Source organism: Medicago sativa, chromosome 6, assembly GCF_051527215.1.
Source record: "Medicago sativa cultivar Bolivia chromosome 6, Bolivia_mono, whole genome shotgun sequence".
Lineage (NCBI taxonomy): Eukaryota > Viridiplantae > Streptophyta > Magnoliopsida > Fabales > Fabaceae > Medicago > Medicago sativa.
This window is the reverse complement of record NC_140754.1, coordinates 78,555,355-78,576,181: the sequence shown is the minus strand read 5'-3', so window position 1 is coordinate 78,576,181 and position 20,827 is coordinate 78,555,355. Positions and strand designations below refer to the sequence as shown.

The following is a 20,827-nucleotide window of genomic DNA, read 5'->3' as shown; positions in this document are numbered from 1 at the left end:
TCTATATTACATTTAACAATTTTCCTTGCACTAATCTACATAAGGCAACCACCACCAAAAAAAAAAATCTACATAAGGCAATATTATATGCATGATTATTTTTTTTTTTTTTTGAAGTAAGGCATGATTATTTGTTGTCATCGTAACTAATGTTGCTTCTCTCTATGACGCCGCTTCATTTGTTGTGATTTAAAATATTTGTTTTACTTTTGTTTGATAAAACAAAATCTATATCTATCTATATCTATATCTATATCTATATCTATCACTACAAGAAATATTGCATTTTGCCAGGGGCAGAAGCCCTGGTAAAATGCAAAAAGCCTTGGCAACTGGACGTTTGCCAGGGGTTTTGCCAGGAGCAGAATCACCAGCAAATCTGCTCATCGCAAATTGTCCTGCCAGGGGTTCAGCTCCTGGCAAAATGCGCTCTTGGCATAGGCCCTGGCTCAACCCCTGGCAAATTGTGTCTGCTGAATTGCAGGCTTTTATGACACAATGCAGGCTTTTGCAGACTGTGTCAGCATCACATCAGTCATTTTCAAAACATGCCAGGGACATTGCGAGGGGTTAACCCCTGGCAAATTGTGTACCAATTTTTTTTAAAAAACGTTATTAAAATATTTAAAATAAACGTTTTTAAATTGTTTTTTTAATTTTTTTTAAAAATCGTTTTAATAATAAAAATTATTTTAAATAATTTTAAATAAAAATTATTTAAAATAATTGTAAAAAACGTTTTTAGGATGTTTTTTTTAAATAGAAAGCCAAATAAGGGTTTAGTGTATACGTCAAAACTTCGATACATTTCTTACTGTTCTTTTATTTTTATTTTTTTGTCAAGAGATTTTTAGCACCCTTTCAAAAATTTCCTGGCAATTATACTCTCTTTTTAGTAGAAAACAGTAGTAACAAATGTATAGCACTACGGCACTAGCTCTGTTTGATCCTAGTGTATAACTTCCAAAATAAATGAAAAATACCTTTGCAAACTCTGCTGGAGGAACCTTATCCCCATTGTCAAGCCAACCATCTTGCAACTTCTTGTAGGCTTCATTAATCTTACCTTGTTTCTCACATAAGATATGTCTTGCTGTGCAAAGTAAAAGCCAGAAATCAATGTAATTCAAAGAGAAAAACAATCAAAGAACTTATCATATACGATTATTATAGCCCTGTTTACTTTTTAAAATCAATGTTCATTTTAAGTGAAAATAAAAACAGAAAACATATGAAGTAAATGGACCCTAGGGTACTTGTGAGAATGGGGAATATTTTGTACCTTTGACATAGGAGCAAGTACCAAGCCCATCAGCAGCTTTCCCACCTTTTCCTTTTCCCTTGGAAGCATTCTCATCACTTCCACTTGCAGCCTGCTTTCCCTCATCTTGAAATTAATTGGACCAATAGAAAGCTCTCGTCGAGGGGATGAAGAAAATGGTACTACTTTGTTTGATTGGTGAAAACGGCAGACGGAACAGCGCCGTAAAAATGAGGGTGGTGGTGTTGGAGGAGTGTTATACCCTAATTTTGGACCTAAAAATACTAACTCAATTCTTCTCTTCTTATATTTGATATGTCTCTGATCAATTACATCTTTCTCTGCAGTTTATTTCAATATTATTTGCAAAATTCATGAAAAAGGGCATTTTAGTCATTTCCTATGTCAAAATTACTTTCAGTCTTTTAAAAATTTGTTTGAGTCTTTTCATTTGGTTTGAATAAGTCTCTGTTTCGTTCTATGTCAAAATCCAGTTCAAAAATTGCATTTGAAGTCATTTTGAGTCAGTTTTGCCCCTAGGGGCATTTTAGTCTTTTCATGTGTTAAAGCCCTGTTTAAATTCTAAAAATTGTCTCTGAGTCTTTTAATTCGCTTGTATAAATTCTTGCTTTAATCCCTTGTTAAAAAACCATTTTAAAATTGCATCGAAGTCATTTTGAGTCATTTTAGTCCCTAGGGGCATTTTGGTCGTTTCACATAAAATCTCTGATTCACTTTAATCTGCCTTGTTGCTTTTAATCGTCTCGCTTTACGTTAATTTTCAATTTACTTTTTCAATTCAATCTTAGTTTTAATTTTCATTTTGGTCATTGTACTTTTGTTATTTGCATTTTAATCCCTTTTTAAGTCAAAGTCAAGGTTTGTTACAAGTCAAGTGCCACATGGCATTGTTTCATTGGTCCAGGCTTACCACATCACCTATATAAGTCAAAGTCAAGGTCAAAATGTGATAACTAATCATTTTTTACACAAAAATTCCCAAAAATTCCAAAAAAATCATTTCTTTTAATTATTTTCTCTCCCATTTTCTCTCATCTTCAACAACTTCTTCCACCACCCTAACTAACTCACAACCACCACAACAACCTCCATAACCACCACAACAACCTCCATAACCACCACTTCAACCTCCATAACCCAAATTCATCACAAACTCACCAATTCCACTAATTTTCAATCCTCACAAAAACCTCACAATCAAAAAACCTCAATTCATTGCAAATCCTCACAAAAATCTCATTCACAATTCAAAATCTCTCTCTAACTTCTCTCTCTAAATTTATCTCTGCATTCAAACTTTTCCTCCACCTTCACGATGCTTGCAAGACTTGAAATCCGAAGAATCAAGTAGCCAGATGCAGCTGGTTGAACGCGAAGACATGGAAGATGAAGAAAACCACTTCGAAGCTATCGACAAGCTGATTTCTCAAGGAATTAATGCTGGAGATGTGAAGAAGCTTCAGCACGCAAGGATCTTTACCTCCAATGGCTTGATGATGCACACGAAGATGATGCAATGGCTTCAGGATGAAGAAAACCTCTTCGAAGATGATGCACACGCAGGGATCTTTACGTGAGGTAATCCTTTTCACTTCCTACATGTTGTTTACATCCCGATCCAGCTTGCTCTGTGTTCCTTATCAAACTGCGTTTTCAAGATTGAGAAGAGGAGAGGATTCCGGTGGTGTGATTCGTTTTAAAAAACGGTAAAGTGTGAAATTACGACCGCCGCATCGGAGCTTCTCTCCGGTCATCTCCTTCGTTACCTTTGCCATGGTGTTTTGATTCATTTTCACGTGTTCTGATGTTTTAAAAGAGGCTTAGGCTGCGTTTCATCCTGTGTGTGCCTGTGTACCGTATTCCCGTGCTCCCTCACTGTCCTGGTTGTATGATGTTGATCATGTGGTTCTTGGACCCTCATGCTTTGGGCTTGGGGTCTGTTTATGCTGAATTCTTTTTGCTGCATATTTTGTTGCTATTTTGACGCTGTTAAATGCCAATTACACCTCCTGCATGTCTTCTTTTTGTGATAAAATTTCGAGAAAATCACTATTGGTTTTTGATGTTTTTTGACGTTTCTTGATAATTCTTGCATGTTAAATCTTGGCTAAAAATGCGTTGAAAAATATCTTGTTCATTGTTTTTTCATGTTAAAAGTTTGCTAGAAACTTGTAAAAAAAAACCTTTGAAGATTTTGTGGATTTTTTTTCTTGTAAGTAAATTTGGTATTTGAGGCCTATTTTTTGGAGTAAAGTTACATGTGGAAATTCATTTCGAAAGCATGTGGGATATGTGTTTGTTGTTACTTACTTTTTGTTAAGTTTTTGTGGCATTGTGGTGTGGCTTTGAACTTGGATTTTGGTACATGATTGTAGCTTTGGACATGAAGTTTTGTGAAGTAAATTCGCCTTTTATTCTAGTGTATGTTGGCTGCCTTTGAGTGAGTTTTGTGTTTGGTAGATAATGTGAAACTATCTTGTGAAATAAGGTGTATAAAGAACTTGTAATCTTTATGATCTTTGGTATAGTTAATGACCCCAATTCTTATGTTTTTCTCCTTGAACTAAGTCACTCAAATTTTCTCTAATATCATGAGGATTTAGGCCTTTAACCATACCTTAGAATAGTATTAAAATGACAAGTCTCCTTTATCACTTTTGGTCAATTTCTCTTGTTACCTCATTTTCAAGTTGCATTTACTTTACTATACCTTTAGTATGTTGTTTCTATTTCACTTATGCTACTAACCTTTCTTGTTTCATGTCCCATTTCCATAGCATTTCGCATCTTACTTTCATCTCTTATTTCTTGCATTTTAATTGCTTGCCATTTTAATTCATGCAAGGATTAGAATGTAAAAACTTAGGAACTTTTGTACTTTACTTTCATGCAATTTTTAATTTCTTGCAAGACCATAGAATGTATCTAGGCCAATGATGTAATAAGGACAATGGACTCTAATGATGTACACCGACACAAGCACCGACACATGCACACACCTCACTTTAGGTATATAGCTAGAATATGCATGTTTAGATGTATGTTTAGGATTGTATGTTTAGATGAATGCCTAGGATTTATACTTAGAAAAATCAATTTTCCAAAAAAAATGTGAACAACATCACTCAAACCATTTTCTAAATAAACCTTGGGATCAAAATCCCATTGTAATTTTTCCTTTTATTTTCTTAATCAAATTTCAATGAAAAATAATCATACTTGACTTCTTTTGCAAAATGACTAATCAAACCCCACTCTTTCTTACATCTCATGCCTTCAAGGCCTCTCAATCTCCATTCTTCAAATTCCCATTTTCAAACTTAAAATCAACCAACAAAAACAAAAAACATTTTTGGAAGAGAACTACGGTGGATTTGATCCCTTAAACGGGTACGTAGGCAAGGAACAAAATTCCTTCAATTCAACTAAAATAAAAAATCCAAAAACATTCTTCTCCCTCCAATTCTTCACTTAGAAACTCTTAGGTTTAAATAAACACTTTCAAAATAGCATTTAAAAATAGAGCGCGCGCGTAGAAATTAAAAGACGGTTCCTATAGGATACTATAGTCGTTATGGGTGCCTAACACCTTCCCGTAGCGAAAACAACTCCCGGACCTCGATTCTCAAGGGTTTTGCTTACTTTTTCCCTTCCCAAGAAAAAATAAGATATCACCGGTTTAAAAAGGTTCAAACGTAATCAATGTTTGACACCTGAAAACCAAGATAAAACAGCTGGCGACTTCACTGGGGAGATTCGAGAGTTACGCCTAGTCTTTATTTTCACGCTTGCGCTTGTATTTTTTCTTGCTTCTTTTACATGCTTTCCTATGCGAATAAATGTTTAATTTCTTGCAAACGTGTGGGGTGAGAATATCAAAAGTCCTGCACCCGGGCTGAGTGAACTTAGGATTTAGGAGGGATATAATCGACAATTCATTCCGGGGGTTGCCTCGTGTTTTGGATTATGCGATCAATCCCACATAGCTGAGGCATTTTGGGGGTGATGTTGTCGGCGCGTGTTGTCGCGTTTAGGCACTTTACTTCTAACTGTTCTATGACGCTATGAACCGTAGATAACCAAACCCATCCATGGCCATTTTCTAGGACATAGTGCGGAGGCTAAACCGAGTGTTGTCTCGAGTTTTAGTCGTCACGCGATACTACACTCAAGTTAGACCTTCCATGGATAATCATGGAGCGAGCGTTGTCTCGTGACACCATGATATACGCCGGAGAGGTTGCAACTTGGGAACCTTTTTAGAACCTGGTTACTATTTCCTAAAGCCCTAGTTTCACCGGACGCCGTGTCCACCCATGACTCCTCGACTTTGAACTTCAACCCACCATGTTTTCTCCGAACTTGAAACATAATCATGCATTCATGCATACATGCATTCATGCATAAACTTTTTTTTCATGCATTTATCGGAGGACTTAGACAAGTCATCTTTTGAACATCACGGATGTGAACACCAAGTGATACCATCTCAACTAAACTTTTAGTTTTGCTCAAGATTTTCAAATAAAACAGTGTTTCTCCGTGATGTTCACAACCACTTTGACAAAGTCCTCTGACAAAAAGAGTCTTTTCGCATTTGCATATCATGCATCATACGCATCATTCATCGATCACAAATGGCTTCCCGAGCTCATTGTCTCCTGGTTTTTCCGCCGCAGTCTGAAAGGTGGCTCGTGCTCGTAAGGTTTACCAACCGGCTAGAATTCATCAAACAAGATTGTACAAGAGAAGAAACATGGCTAACCTTGAGGAAGAGAATGCCAGCCCCTCGGGCCAACCCATTGAAAAGTCTAACTTGGACGAAATTATGAGGCTTATCAAAAAGAGCGATTATCAAATTGTTGACCAGCTGCTGCAAACTCCGTCAAAAATATCCATCTTGTCTCTGCTTTTGAGCTCAGAAGATCACAGGAAAGTGTTGATGAAAGTACTGGAACAAGCTTATGTTGATCATGAAGTCTCTGTGGATCAGTTTGATGGAATAGTGGGTAACATTACTGCTTGCAATAACTTGGGGTTTGGTGATGATGAGCTCCCCGAAGCGGGAAAACACCACAACTTGGCTCTACATATCTTGATGCACTGCAAGTCTGACATGATATCCAATGTGCTGGTGGACACTGGATCATCTTTAAATGTAATGCCGGAATCTACACTAAGGCAGTTGAGTCATCATGGAATTTCTCTGAGGGGAAGCAGCTATTTGGTTAAGGCTTTTGACGGATCTCGCAAAGATGTTCTTGGAGAGGTAGACTTGCCAATTACCATTGGTCCTGAGACATTCCAGATCACTTTCCAGGTCATGGACATCAATGCTTCTTACAGTTGTCTCCTCGGAAGACCGTGGATTCACGATGCTGGGGCAGTCACTTCTACTTTGCATCAAAAGCTCAAGTTCATGAGGAACGGTAAGATTGTCACTGTACATGGTGAAGAAGCATATCTGGTTAGCCAAGTGTCATCTTTCTCTTGTGTTGAAGCAGGGTCCGCTGAAGGGACGTCATTTCAAGGCTTGACTGTTGAGGGTGCAGAGCCCCGGAGGGCTGGTACTGCCATAGCTTCATTGAAAGACGCCCAGAAGGCTGTTCAAGAAGGGCAAGCTGCTGGCTGGGGCAAAGTGATTCAGATTTTGGAAAACAAGCGTAAAGAGGGCCTTGGATTCTCCCCGACATCTGCTGTTTCAACAGGAGCTTTCTACAGTGCTGGATTCATCAATGCTATTGCTGAAGATGCTGCTGAAAGTAGTTACGTGCCTACATTTGTGGTACCAGGAGGCACTGTGAGAAATTGGGAGGCCATTGATGTTCCTTTAGTCATGCATGCTTCCATGTAATGTGTCTTGTTGCTCATGTTTTTTTTTGTTTTCAAAATAACAATCCTTTCGCTCTGCCCAAGGCGAAAGTGATATCATTGTAAGGGCGTGTTTGTTTCGGCATTGCCGTTATCAATAAAAGTTGTCGTCTTTCTCATGACTCTTTGTTTTTTTTTACTTTTTTAGTGCCTTTTTCTTGGAAATAATGGTAATGCCAGAAAAAACCAAAACATCTGTATTTTCTTATTAATTTCAAAAATCTGCATGAAAAACTTTTTCTAAAAATCATCCCAATCATATTATGCAGATTGAACCATAATAAACCCGTTGAACACAGTGACCCTATGGTTCCTCCAAATTTTGAATTCCCGGTATATGAAGCTGAAGATGAGGATGATGATGAAGAGATACCGTATGAGATCACTCGACTGCTTGAGCAAGAAAGAAGAGCCATTCAGCCTCACCAGGAAGAGATTGAGCTTATCAACCTGGGTACCGAAGAAAACAAGCGAGAGATCAAGATTGGTGCTGCACTTAAGCCAGAAGTAAAAAAGAAGATCACTCAGCTTCTCCATGATTATCCAGATGTCTTTGCATGGTCTTATGAAGATATGCCGGGTCTAGATCCCAAGATTGTGGAGCATCGGATACCGACAAGACCTGAATGTCCTCCTGTCAAGCAGAAATTGAGAAGGTCTCGTCCAGACATGGCTCTTAAGATCAAGGCTGAAGTACAAAAGCAAATTGATGCGGGTTTCCTCATGACAGCTGAATACCCTGAGTGGATTGCCAACATCGTACCAGTACCAAAGAAAGATGGGAAAGTTCGAATGTGTGTTGATTACAGAGATCTGAACAAAGCCAGTCCGAAAGATAACTTCCCACTGCCTCATATTGATGTGCTTGTTGACAGTACTGCTCAATCCAAAGTGTTCTCTTTCATGGATGGTTTCTCTGGTTATAATCAGATACGAATGTCTCCTGAAGATAGAGAAAAGACGTCCTTCATCACTCCGTGGGGAACGTTCTGTTATAAAGTGATGCCGTTTGGCTTGATAAATGCTGGTGCTACCTATCAAAGGGGTATGACCACTCTGTTTCATGATATGATTCACAAAGAGATTGAAGTATATGTTGATGATATGATTGTGAAGTCAAGTGATGAGGAGCAGCATGTTGGGTATTTGAAAAAGATGTTTGAAAGACTGAGAAAGTACAAGCTGCGGTTGAATCCTAACAAGTGCACCTTCGGTGTACAATCTGGAAAGTTGCTAGGCTTCATTGTCAGTCAAAGAGGCATTGAAGTTGATCCTGACAAAGTCCGAGCCATCAGAGAAATGCCGGCCCCTCAAACTGAAAAGCAAGTCAGAGGTTTCCTCGGACGTCTGAATTACATTTCAAGATTTATATCTCACATGACTACTACTTGTGGACCAATTTTCAAATTGCTCAGAAAGAATCAGCCTGTTGTATGGAATGATGAATGTCAGGAAGCTTTTGATAGCATTAAAGAATACCTGTTGGAACCACCTATCCTCGTCCCGCCAGTGGAAGGAAGGCCTTTGATCATGTATCTGTCAGTGTTAGATGATTCTGTGGGTTGTGTTCTCGGTCAACAAGATGAGACTGGTAAGAAAGAGCATGCTATCTACTATCTAAGCAAGAAGTTCACCGACTGTGAGACTCGGTATACAATGCTTGAAAAGACCTGTTGTGCTTTAGCTTGGGCTGCCAAACGCCTGCGTCATTATATGGTGAATCATACAACATGGTTGATATCCCGAATGGATCCAATCAAGTACATCTTTGAAAAACCTGCTGTTACTGGAAAGATTGCACGTTGGCAGATGTTGTTGTCTGAATATGATATTGTGTACAAAGCTCAGAAAGCAATCAAAGGAAGCATCCTTGCTGAGCATCTTGCTTGTCAACCTCTTGATGATTACCAGCCGATCAAGTTTGATTTCCCTGATGAAGAGATTATGTATCTGAAAGCAAAAGACTGTGAAGAGCCACTGATCAATGAAGGGCCGGACCCCAATAGCAAATGGGGATTGGTGTTTGATGGTGCTGTTAATGCTTATGGTAAAGGAATTGGGGCCATCATTGTAACTCCACAGGGGCACCACATTCCTTTCACCGCTCGAATAACTTTTGAGTGCACGAACAACATAGCTGAATATGAAGCATGCATCTTAGGCATTGAAGAAGCCCTTGACCTGAGGATTAAACACCTTGATATCTATGGAGATTCTGCACTTGTTATTAATCAGATAAAAGGTGAATGGGAGACTCATCATGAGAAGCTGATCCCTTACCGCGACTATGCAAGACGTCTGTTGACATACTTTACAAAGGTTGAGCTGCACCATATCCCTCGGGATGAAAATCAGATGGCTGATGCTCTTGCTACTTTGTCTTCCATGTTTCGTGTCAATCACTGGAACGATGTGCCCGTAATCAAAGTACAGCGTCTTGATAGACCCGCTCATGTGTTTACTATTGAAAATATGCCAGATCAAACTAAGGAAGATGTGAATGATAAAAAGCCTTGGTATTACAACATCAAGCAATTCTTGCAGAATCATGAATATCCACCTGGTGCTTCTAACAGAGATAAAAAGACCTTGAGACGATGGGCTAGTAATTTCCTTCTGGACGGAGAAATCCTATACAAGAGGAACTATGACATGGTCTTGTTGAGATGTGTTGACAAACAAGAAGCTGAGAAATTGATGCATGATGTACATGACGGTACCTTTGGGACCCATGCTTCGGGTCACACCATGTCAAGAAAACTGTTAAGAGCCGGCTATTACTGGATAACTATGGAGCGTGATTGCCACAAACATGCTAAAAGATGCCACAAATGTCAAATTTATGCTGATAAGATCCATGTGCCTCCACATGCCCTCAATGTTATCTCTTCCCCATGGTCTTTCTCTATGTGGGGCATTGACATGATCGGAAGAATAGAACCAAAGGCTTCCAACGGACATCGTTTCATTCTAGTGGCAATTGACTATTTCACCAAGTGGGTTGAAGCTGCTTCCTATGCAAATGTGACCAAGCAAGTGGTCGTCAAGTTTATCAAGAATAACATCATCTGTCGATATGGTGTTCCCAACAAGATCATCACTGACAATGGTTCCAATCTGAACAATAGCATGATGCAAGCTTTATGTGAAGAATTCAAAATTGAACATCACAACTCTTCTCCTTATAGACCTCAGATGAATGGTGCAGTTGAGGCCGCTAACAAGAACATCAAGAAGATTGTTCAGAAGATAGTCACTACTTACAAAGACTGGCATGAAATGCTACCATTTGCCTTGCATGGTTACCGTACTACGGTGCGCAGTTCAACCGGGGCAACCCCTTTCTCTCTGGTATATGGTATGGAAGCAGTTCTCCCTCTGGAAGTGGAGATTCCATCTCTTCGAGTGATCATGGAAGCAAAATTAACTGAGGCTGAATGGTGTCAAAGTCGGTATGATCAATTGAATCTGATTGAAGAGAAACGTATGGATGCCATGACTCATGGACAGTTGTATCAAGTGCGGATGAAGAATGCTTTTGACAAGAAAGTCCGACCTCGAGAATTCAAGGAAGGCGAACTTGTATTGAAAAGAAGGATAAGTCAGCAACCCGACCCAAGGGGCAAGTGGACACCTAACTATGAAGGTCCTTATGTTGTCAAGAAGGCTTTCTCTGGTGGTGCTTTGATTCTTACACATATGGATGGTGTTGAACTCCCAAATCCTGTTAATGCCGATATAGTCAAGAAATACTTTGTCTAGAAAGAAAAGAACAGCGTGGTAGGTCGAAAACCCGAATGGGCGGCCTAGGCAAAAATGAGCTTCCCGGTGGATCGAAAACCCGAAAGGGCGATCCAGGCAAAAGTTAGGGACAAAAAAATGAATATGAAAGAGCTCGCTGAGATTGTACGCAACTCAGGCAAGAATGAGCGCCTCGATGAGCCGAAAACCCGAAAGGGCGGTTCATGCAAAAATGTGGTCAATAAAAGACAAGTAACTATATCCGGCAAATCACCATCACCCCTTGGGGCATCTGCAACTGTCAATGATCGTTTTCATCAGAAGCTTCTGTACCTGTGAATTCAAAATTTCTATGAAATGTAGCGGTCATCGTGTTCAATGTATCACCAACCAATAAAATTACCATTTTCCAAGCTTTGTAAATCCGTGAAGTCACGCCTTTGGCTGACTTTCACTCTTCTACATCAATTTGAGCATGTGCTATTTGTTTGAAACTCTATTTTCTTTCTACTTTCAATGCTATATACAAAATATTTCTTTCTATTTGATAATGTCAATGTCTGAAGCAAACATCTTTGAAAATTGAAAAATCTTTTTCTGTCTATTTTGAAAGCAAACCTGAGCAACAGGGTACATTTCAATGAAACATGCATGAATAAATGAATGTCAGTGTCTATTTCAATACATGGTATAAGCAGGTTACTCCCCAGGATGATTTGTGGTCAATGGCAAGAATGAAAAAACAGAATGAAAATGAAAAATGGAAAAATCAAAAAGCTCGCTAAGTTGAAAACCCGAAAGGGCGGCTTAGGCAAAAATGAGCACCCCGCTGATTGACAACCTGTGAAGGCAAATCAGGCAAAAATGGGGCAATGAAAAGAATCTTACTCCCCGGTGAATCGAAAACCCGAAAGGGCGGTTCAGGCAAAAATGGGATTGAAAAATGAAAGAATGAAAGAATGAAATATTGAAAAGCATTGACCACAGATGCGAACATCCAATGTTTACCCAGCACTGACACGCCTAGCAACGGCGACCTGTATCCAAGAATCTTCCAAAGGTTCCCTCCTCTACAAGTTTTATTGCCCTTAGCCATGGTTTCAATACGTCTCTCAACTACGGTCTCTCCAAAGAGGTTTTCCCCTGTGGATATGTTGCAACACGAGCCACTACGTGCCCAATGTTCCAATGTTTTGTCTGCCTTTGTGAAACTTCTCTGTCAAATTACAAACCAATCATGCATTTCGAGCATTCATACATGCATAATCATGCATTTTATGTGCTCGAACATCTTGTTATACCACACATACATATTGCATATCCAAATCTCAACTGTCAAGTTCAATTCAATTTCCAACTTTCAATCCAACTTCAATTTCAATTCAAATCATTTCAACTGTCAAATTCAATTCAATCTCGACTGTCAAAGTCAATTCAATTTCAACTGTCAAATTCGATGCAATCTCAATTCCAATTTCAATTCAATCTCAATTCGAAGCAAATCTCAATTCCAATTTCAATTCAATCTCAATTCGAAGCAACTCTCAATTTCCAATTTCAATCCAATTTCCAATTCGAAGCAATCTCAATTTCAATTTCAATCCAATTTCCAATTCGAAGCAATCTCAATTTCAATTCCATTCAATCTCAATTCGAAGCAATCTCAATTTCAATTTCAATGTCAATTTCCAATTTCAATCCAATCTCAATGTCAATGTCAATGTCAATTTTCAATTCAATTTCCAATTCAACTCAAATCAATTTCAACTCTCAATTCAATGTCTATGTCTATGTCTCTGATTATTCTTATCTTTCAATGCCTCTTTCGATGTCAACTTTCAATTCAATTCAAATCAATGTCAATTCAATCTCAATTTGCTTTTGGGCCAACAAAAGTGGTCATGCCTATTTTCAAATCAAGTCAATGACAATTTACCCTCAATTGGTATCTTGTCAAAACAGGCTTCCAATTTGTATCTTTTCATCGGTCAAGTGACTAGTTCGATCCAAAGAACAACTTGTACCTGCTTATATACCTATACTTCCGGACAAACGACAAGTTCGATCCAAAGAACAGTTTGTACCCAGCTTATGCTTTGTTATCGGTCAAACGACAAGTTCGATCTAAAGAACAGTTTGCACCCACCCACGTGATGTGGTGATAATCCAACGGCAAGTTCGATCCAAAGAACAGTTTGTACCTACCCTTTTGTCTATATCTCCAGCCAAACAGCCAGTTCGATCCAAAGAACAGTTTGCGTCTGCCTATCTGTTTGTATTTTCAATCAAGTGTCAAGTTCGATCCAAAGAACAGCTTGTATCTGCCTATATGTCTATGTTTTCGGTCAAGTGCCAAGTTCGATCCCAAGAACAGCTTGCACCTCTCTCTTGTTTTGTATTCCATGGTCAAGTGGCTAGTTCGACCCAAAGAACAGCTTGTACCATATTTTCTATCCCCTGGTTTGTCTACCCTGTCAATGTCGACCTGAATCCCCAGTGACATGACATGTTCCATAGACTCCAGTTGCTTGTCTTGAATTCATAATCAAAGTATTGCATGGCATTCATATTTAAGTGCAAAAACAGTGCAAATGTTAATATTTAAGTGTCTTCGTCCCGTCAACTCAAAGACTTCGTCTCTTGACCCTCCGGACAAAGAAACTTGAATAGGGGCAGCTGTTATACCCTAATTTTGGACCTAAAAATACTAACTCAATTCCTCTCTTCTTATATATATATATATACATACATATATATATATATATATAATGACGTAATTTTCCCCGTGCATGGCACGGGTTTCATACTAGTTCTATAAAATTTGAATTGGTGAGAGAAACTCCAACTTCTCTCTAAACTTTCTTTCCCCTTCGTTCATCGAGGAGGGGTGGTTTTAGGTCATTTTTTGACCTAGAATCACCCCTCTACATCTTTTTTCTCTTTTCTTTCAATCTAAATAAGTGGTTTTCACATAGATCAAGTTTCTTCTTTTGTGTTTTTTTTTTGTTGTGATTTCGTCGTCTAAGTGCGGCGCTATGTTGTTCGTCGTCTTGTGCGGCGTTTGATTTCACGTCTTGTCGCGGTGTTCGTTTAGTTCCTATTGAAAGATCGACATTAGTCAATTACAAATTCAACAAATGATTTGGGCGTCAACGTTGCAGATCCGGAAGCATGTTAATTTCGGTGACTTAGGTTTTATCATATTTTTTGTAGGCATTTTGCCGTTTTATGCTATTAACTTGGGTGCTGTGAGTTTGTTTCCAGATTCACCCTTTACGTTTTTAGCGATGTTTGTATCTGATGTACTCTATCAATTTGAATGAATGAATATCGTTTGTTTTTGTTAAAAAAAATAAAAAATAAATTAAAAAGGTTCTCAACAAAATTTAACCATAAGGAGTGGAAGCCCGTGAAAACTCCAATGCATTTTACATAGATATTATTGGTTCTCTTTATCATAATTGTAAATTGTTTGTTATGTACTACGTATTCATAGTGCATACTGCTAGAATCCACAACAGGAAGCACTAAGAGATTCAACAAAGCACAAAACCAGTACAGGCTCGAACAAAAAAGCATTGATCAAAGCAACACTATGAAAACCAAATGAAAGGAAACTGGAACACACCAGAAACACCTAAAACCTCTAAAGGTATGGCAATGGGCCGGGAGGAGACGAGTTTTATCTTCTCCGTCTCCATACCCCGTTTTCAACGGTTTCGGGTATCTCCAGCTCATCCCCATCCCTGTAGTGGATGATTGATTATTTTTAATAAAAAAAGAAGTATTTTTCAACCTTGGACTCAATGTTGTAATGCATTATCCCACAAAGAGATGATGATGATCGATGACTATGGTGATGGAGAAGATAGAGAGTGAGATGTGGAAGGAGAATAGAGAAAACTTAGAGAAGTAAATGTCGTGTGACAGACTAATACTTTGATTGTGTGAGTGAAATGATTTAGGGTTTGAGTTTATTTTAAAGAGATTTAGGGTTTGAATTTTTATTTAGATAAAAGAGATAATAAATTGATTTTTTTACATTCAAGACGTGTTTAGGTATGAGTTTGGGGTGACTATTTATATCCACATTATCTGTTCCACCACCTGTGTTTTGAAATACCCAAACTCAATCAAAGTTGGAAAAACCGTCAATTTAGGTTTGGTTAAGGCGGGTATCCACGGGTGTGGACTTTGTTCCCATGTATACCTCTAATTCAACAAACCTGCAATATCGGTTTTTTTCCCCCCTGACATTCTGCAATTTTGCGTCCAGACGTTAGTTTGGTTCATGGTAACTTATTTATATTCCTTCGAAGATTTTCTTGTTCCTTACTAGCCACAAAACCCAAATCACTGCCGGCCACGATATATATTTCGATCTTTTCCAATGTTTCCTTTAATGTGACTTCCATATTGTATGAAATGATTCAACTCTCTAGTCCCAACCACCTGTAAAACGCAGTCCGTAAAAAGCTTGCAAACAAGCATGATATTAAAAGATGATCACCATTCTCTTCAATACTTAAATGGATCACAAACATTCCAATTTGATAATGAAGCGCCTGCCATCAAAAGACTAAAGCTTTTGTTGGATCTGCACGCTTCCAAAACATTTTCAGCGCCTTTCTTGACTCGAGTGATGCTTGATCCTGAAGAGAGCGAGAGAGAAAGAAGTTATATGCAGATTTTACTAAAAAACCAAGCACATGGTCACATTTCCACAACCATTTATATTATAATGTTGTCCGTACAAAATTAACTACCTTCAGAGAATATATAACGTTGTCACGTATTGGTGCATTCATTAACTACCTTCAATTGGCCTTCAATAGTAAAAAATATATTAACAAACTTCACAAAGTTCTTTAAAAAGTTGTGTAAGAGTCAATTTAGTGATAGTGGTTAATACAAATTATTTTGGGTTTTGATGACAACAAAGTATTGAAAAACAATTAGAATATTAACATATGTTCAAATGTGTAGGATTTGTCTATCATGAAGAAATGGCTTATCAAAAGCATCAGAAAGGGATTGGAAAGCTTAGACACATATGATAGAAGATCTATCTAAAGGTCAACCAGAAATCAACGTCTTTAGAAGAAGGATGCCTCACTAAAGCTGGAGAGTGATCTCAACAGATTATGTGAAGGGCATCAGACACAAAATCTAACTAAGCTACTTGGATATGAGGGACCCATAATCCACGTAAGCTTTTGTCTTATTTTGTGAGTTGTCTCCATCATAGTATCTGATAGAGCAGTTCTTGTCTTCTTTCGTTTACGTGTGCAACCAGACAAAGGACATTAGGAATGAAGAGAGCAACGAATAATTCTTCTTTCAGCAAAGGAAATTCAAGGGACTTTCCAACGGGATTATCCATATCAGGCAAATGACGAACATTCTTGAACAAAACTTCTCAACGACTCTATTTGCGGTGACACTCTTCTACAACGTCTCTCAAATCACTGCCTATAAAAGGAGCTGAAGACCTGAAGAAGAAGCAACATGACTCTGCTATTTTTCTGTTTCAAAACTCTGTCAAATCAAATAGTGCAAAACACTTAGGATTTATTTTCAAGTTTATATCTTAGAAATCCTAAGGAGTGAGTCTGTTTATTTGTTTAGTTTACAAAAACTTGTTAGAAAAAGTTTAAGAACAAATTAATTTATTTGCAGTTAGGGAAAACATTCTTGAAAGTCTCTTGCTTGCATGCTTGAGCAAATAAGTCTTTTGGTGAAACCTTGAGCACCTAGGAAGTCTCAGTCAGTTGTGATTGGGCAGGGTAAAGTCTTAAGCAGTTGTGCTTAAGCAAGGGAAGTCTCTAGGAGTTGTCCTTGAGCAAAATTCTTTAGGTAGACAGTAGTAGAGCGTAGAAGTCTCTTGCAGTTGTCCTTGAACATTGAGAAGTCTCTTGATGTGTCCTTGAGCAAGTTGTAATCAAGAGTGATTATAGTGAAATTCTTTGGAAGTGCAAGGGCACTAGACTACTTCTGTGTTGTGAAAGGAACCAGTATAAATTGCTTTGTGTCTGTCTTCTCTCTATCTGACTCATTATCTTTTATCTTTGAGTTTAGTATTCCGTTGCGTTCAGACTGAGTCAGAATCTGCAACATCAGGTTCTGACCAGGTTTTATAAACACTTAAAAAAGAATTCGTCATAAGACCCACACAATTCAACCATCCTTTCTTGTGTGTTTTTCTCACCTTCAAAGTAGTGGCCATAGCAACATTATATCATTATTCAATTGTGTAAGTTTAACAAACTTCTATTTTCCTTGATCCACAATTGACTACATCGATTCAATGTGTAGGATTTATTGCAATGTATGTTATTGCGATTACTGAAGGTGCAGGACAATAACTTCTTTATGCGAGCATGCAGTCTTTCAACAAGCTTCTTTAAGATGTTAGGCCATGGATATCCCAAGGTATTAAGGTTTGATCGTTATTTGTTCTATTTGTAGTCAATGCATCAAAATCACATTATAGAACTATAATGTGGTCAAAAGTGGACCAACACAGAATATGCTCTTAATTGATAATTGTTTATGAAGTTGTTTTTGCTCTCTTTTATGTGTTACAAATCCAAACTACATGATTTGAGAGTTGTTCCAAGTAATGCTTCTAACAATGTATTCTGCACACTTATACCAGTAACTCTGAGAGACAAAGACTAAACCACTAAAATAGAATTTGACTTCTAGTTCTTCTCTTAGTTTCTGCTCATTCACATCCACCTGGTTTTTGATACCATCACATAGGTCCTTATAATATCCCCTGCATCCGCGATGTTACTTGTGAACTCAATTTTGGTGTCTAGGTTGAAAGATTAACTTTCTGCAAGTATAGATCCAATCAATACTTTTGGTGTGGTCAATGTGGCAGATCCAGAGACATGAGTATTTCGGAGACTTAAATATAGTCATATTTATATGCATGGATGTTGTGTGTTTGTTTGCATATTCATCCTTTTTGTTCTTAACGACATTGAATATGTATTGTATTGATGTACTCTATCAATTTAAATGAATGAACATCGTTATTTATTACTTTAATTATAACCACAAGCAATAAAACAATCACTCTCTCAAGAAAATCAATCAAATACTTTTCTTATCATAATTAGAAATTCAACTAGAGAATTGGAAATAATTTAATTATTTAGGTCACATTACCTTTGTTATTAAACAAAAATTGTATAAACAACGTCAATAGATGACATGATTGAATAATGAAACACAAATTCCCAAAAAAATAGGTTATGTTTTAGGTGATTTTGAGAGAGTTTTGAAGAAGATAAGAATTTTCAAATATATGACTAAGAATTTATTTTGTACGGTCCTGATTAATCGATCAAAACAAATTTCACCCAGATTGGTTAATCTAGAAAGGGGCAAATTGGGAACAAAAGAATGGATAGTGTATGGGGGAGAAAAAATTATCATATATTTTTTGAAGAGAAAAAAAACATGTTAATTATTAGGAGAACAAGTGGGAGAGAGATAAGTGTCTCAAGAGAGAGGGTTTTCTCCTTGAAATAAGAGGGAAAACAAGTGGGTGAGTGAAAAGAAAGGGAAAGTTGGCTTCAATTTTGCAATTTTGGGGTTTTTTTTTTTTTTTTAACCGCAACAGTATAATGAACATTTGACCGTAGTCATCACTTTTTGACTAAACTGCGGGGGTTTTCTAAAACCTCCCATAAAAAACCGCTACAATCGAGCGTATTTTGTGTATTGATTAAAAATATTTCCAAGAGATTGAAAATATTTCCAAATATTAAAAAAGAAAAGGAGATTGAAAAGGTTAGTGGTTACTTAGGATCAGGAGGATTAAAGTTTGAAGGCAAAGTTTGACTCTCTTCATCTCGTTTCGATAGAGAAGAAATCAGTTGCTGCAACAAACGCAAAGGTGCACAATTATATACCAGACCATATTTCCTTCACGATTCTTTCCAAACTCCCTCTTAAATCTTTGAACCGATTTCGATGCGTTCGTAAAACAGGTCACTCTTATTTGAAAACCAACATCTCATGAACATGATCCGCATAAATTTCATATGTAATTTGAATTGTTGTTCTTATTACGACCAAGCATCTCTCCTCCTGAAGTACTTGGATGAAACCCATGAACATGTTTTGTATTCTCTTTCAGCTGGAGAGAGGTTTGAGAATAAAGTAAAATTAGATTGCACAAATCCAATTGATCACCTATATATTTTTCGTATCATCGGTCTTGGAAGTATTAATGGCATTGTTTGTGTTCATAAATATGTAGATTGCGGTGCAATTGGATTGTGGAACCCATCTAGCCAAGAAATGAAACGCATTCCTCCCAGTCCTCTTGAGTCGGTTGAGTTGACTATCCCGAGTGTTGCTAAGGAATTCGTTAGTGTTGATGTTTTTACTTATCTTCATGGATTTGGTTATGACAGTGTTATGGATGACTATAAGGTCATCTGTCTTGTATATTTTGATATCCAAGTAGAATTGGAAGATACATTTTCAGAATCCTTATTGGAAGATATATACTTGGATGAATTATGGGAGATATATAGCCTAAGAAGTAACTCATCGATTCTTTGTACTGCACAGAGGGAACCCAAGTCTACATGGATGGAGTGTGTCATTGGCTGTGTGAAGAGAATAGCCCTGCTGGACTATGTTTAGTATCATTTTACTTGAGAAATGAGGTGTCCTGTATAACACCCATACCCTCGTATGAAGATGATTGTTTTGAATTTAAAGCTTCGTCGATAAATTTGGTCCTAATGGGTCCATTTCCTTGATCGCATTTCATTGGGAGACTACTACTTTTCACATAGCAATTTTGGATGAACTCGGCATTAAAGAATCGCAGACCAAACTCTTCATTGTTGGACCGTTGTCTTGCGTTGAGCGTCCTATCAAAAAGGGGATGAAAGGGGAAATTTTCTTCCAAAGTGATTGAAGAGCTTGGTTATAAAGCAGAGGGTCCTTATACACGGATATCACTATACAAGGAAAACATTCTTGCAATTGAAGGAATAAGTAATTTATTTATTTTTCTTTCAAAAACAAGTAATTAATTTATTTTCTTGTTTTCACCAAGAGGTATATGATTGTGGTTATTGAGAATATTACCTTGTGTGCAAATTGGCTCGACAGATGTGCATATCATAATTATTGTCAAGTAAATTATGAAATCAATTGATATTGCTTTATTAACTTTCTTTTGGATGTTTAGTCTCTTTCCATTTGCTAACAAATATGATTTTCTTATCATTGACAAGAATGAATGTTGGATATTACAGAATATGTTATATTTTCTGATAAATTCTAATGAAGATATTTTCTACCTCTTGCATTAATTGTTTTGATCTTTTGCTGCCAATTTCTCACTGTCACATTAATCTAATGATCAAGATATAATATTCCTGACAGGTAGATAAAAACAATTGTTCAACACATTATGTAAATTAGTAGTCTTTTTGTAACTTAAAGATGAGGGAAAAAGATGAAAAAACTATTATTTGTGAATTAACCTATCATGAGTTTTGGAAGGTTTTACATCGAGTTATTAATGTGATTCTGGTTTGTTTCAGGTCGGATGTCAATCCAAATTGCTTTGTTGACAATCTTGTTTTTCTCACTTCTTATTGGTCAAAAAGAATGGAGAGAGAAAAAGGAAGAGAGAGGATAACAACATCATGTGAGTATGAGAGAGAAAATTGTCCAAAAGTTCTCAAAAAGTGGTTGTCAAAATATCATTTCTCTTTTGGCGCATGGTGACTTCTCCACACTGATGACATGCTGTCACATGATGTTTTTCAGTTAGTTTTTATGTGTTTTAGTTTAGTTTTTAGTAGTTTTAGAAAGCTAAAAGCTGAAAAGACAAAAAAACAAAATTGGGCCACGATTTTGACGAAATTTTGAGCTTTTCAATTCGATAAA

The 20,827-nt window shown here is 37.4% G+C and overlaps 1 protein-coding gene and 1 pseudogene across 1 annotated transcript; one reads left to right on the top strand and one right to left on the bottom strand.

Moving 5' to 3' along the window:
* Positions 1-949: 949 nt before the first annotated feature.
* LOC146917066 (uncharacterized) lies at positions 950-2,663 on the bottom strand. Its single transcript, XM_085721810.1, has 3 exons — positions 2,591-2,663; positions 1,283-1,387; positions 950-1,089 (listed from the first exon to the last, which is right to left on the bottom strand). The coding sequence occupies exons 1-3, from the start codon at positions 2,661-2,663 to the stop codon at positions 950-952; spliced, it is 318 nt and encodes a 105-aa protein (XP_085577936.1).
* Positions 2,662-19,962, top strand: LOC146917065 (F-box/kelch-repeat protein At3g06240-like; annotated as a pseudogene).
* Positions 19,963-20,827: the final 865 nt, after the last annotated feature.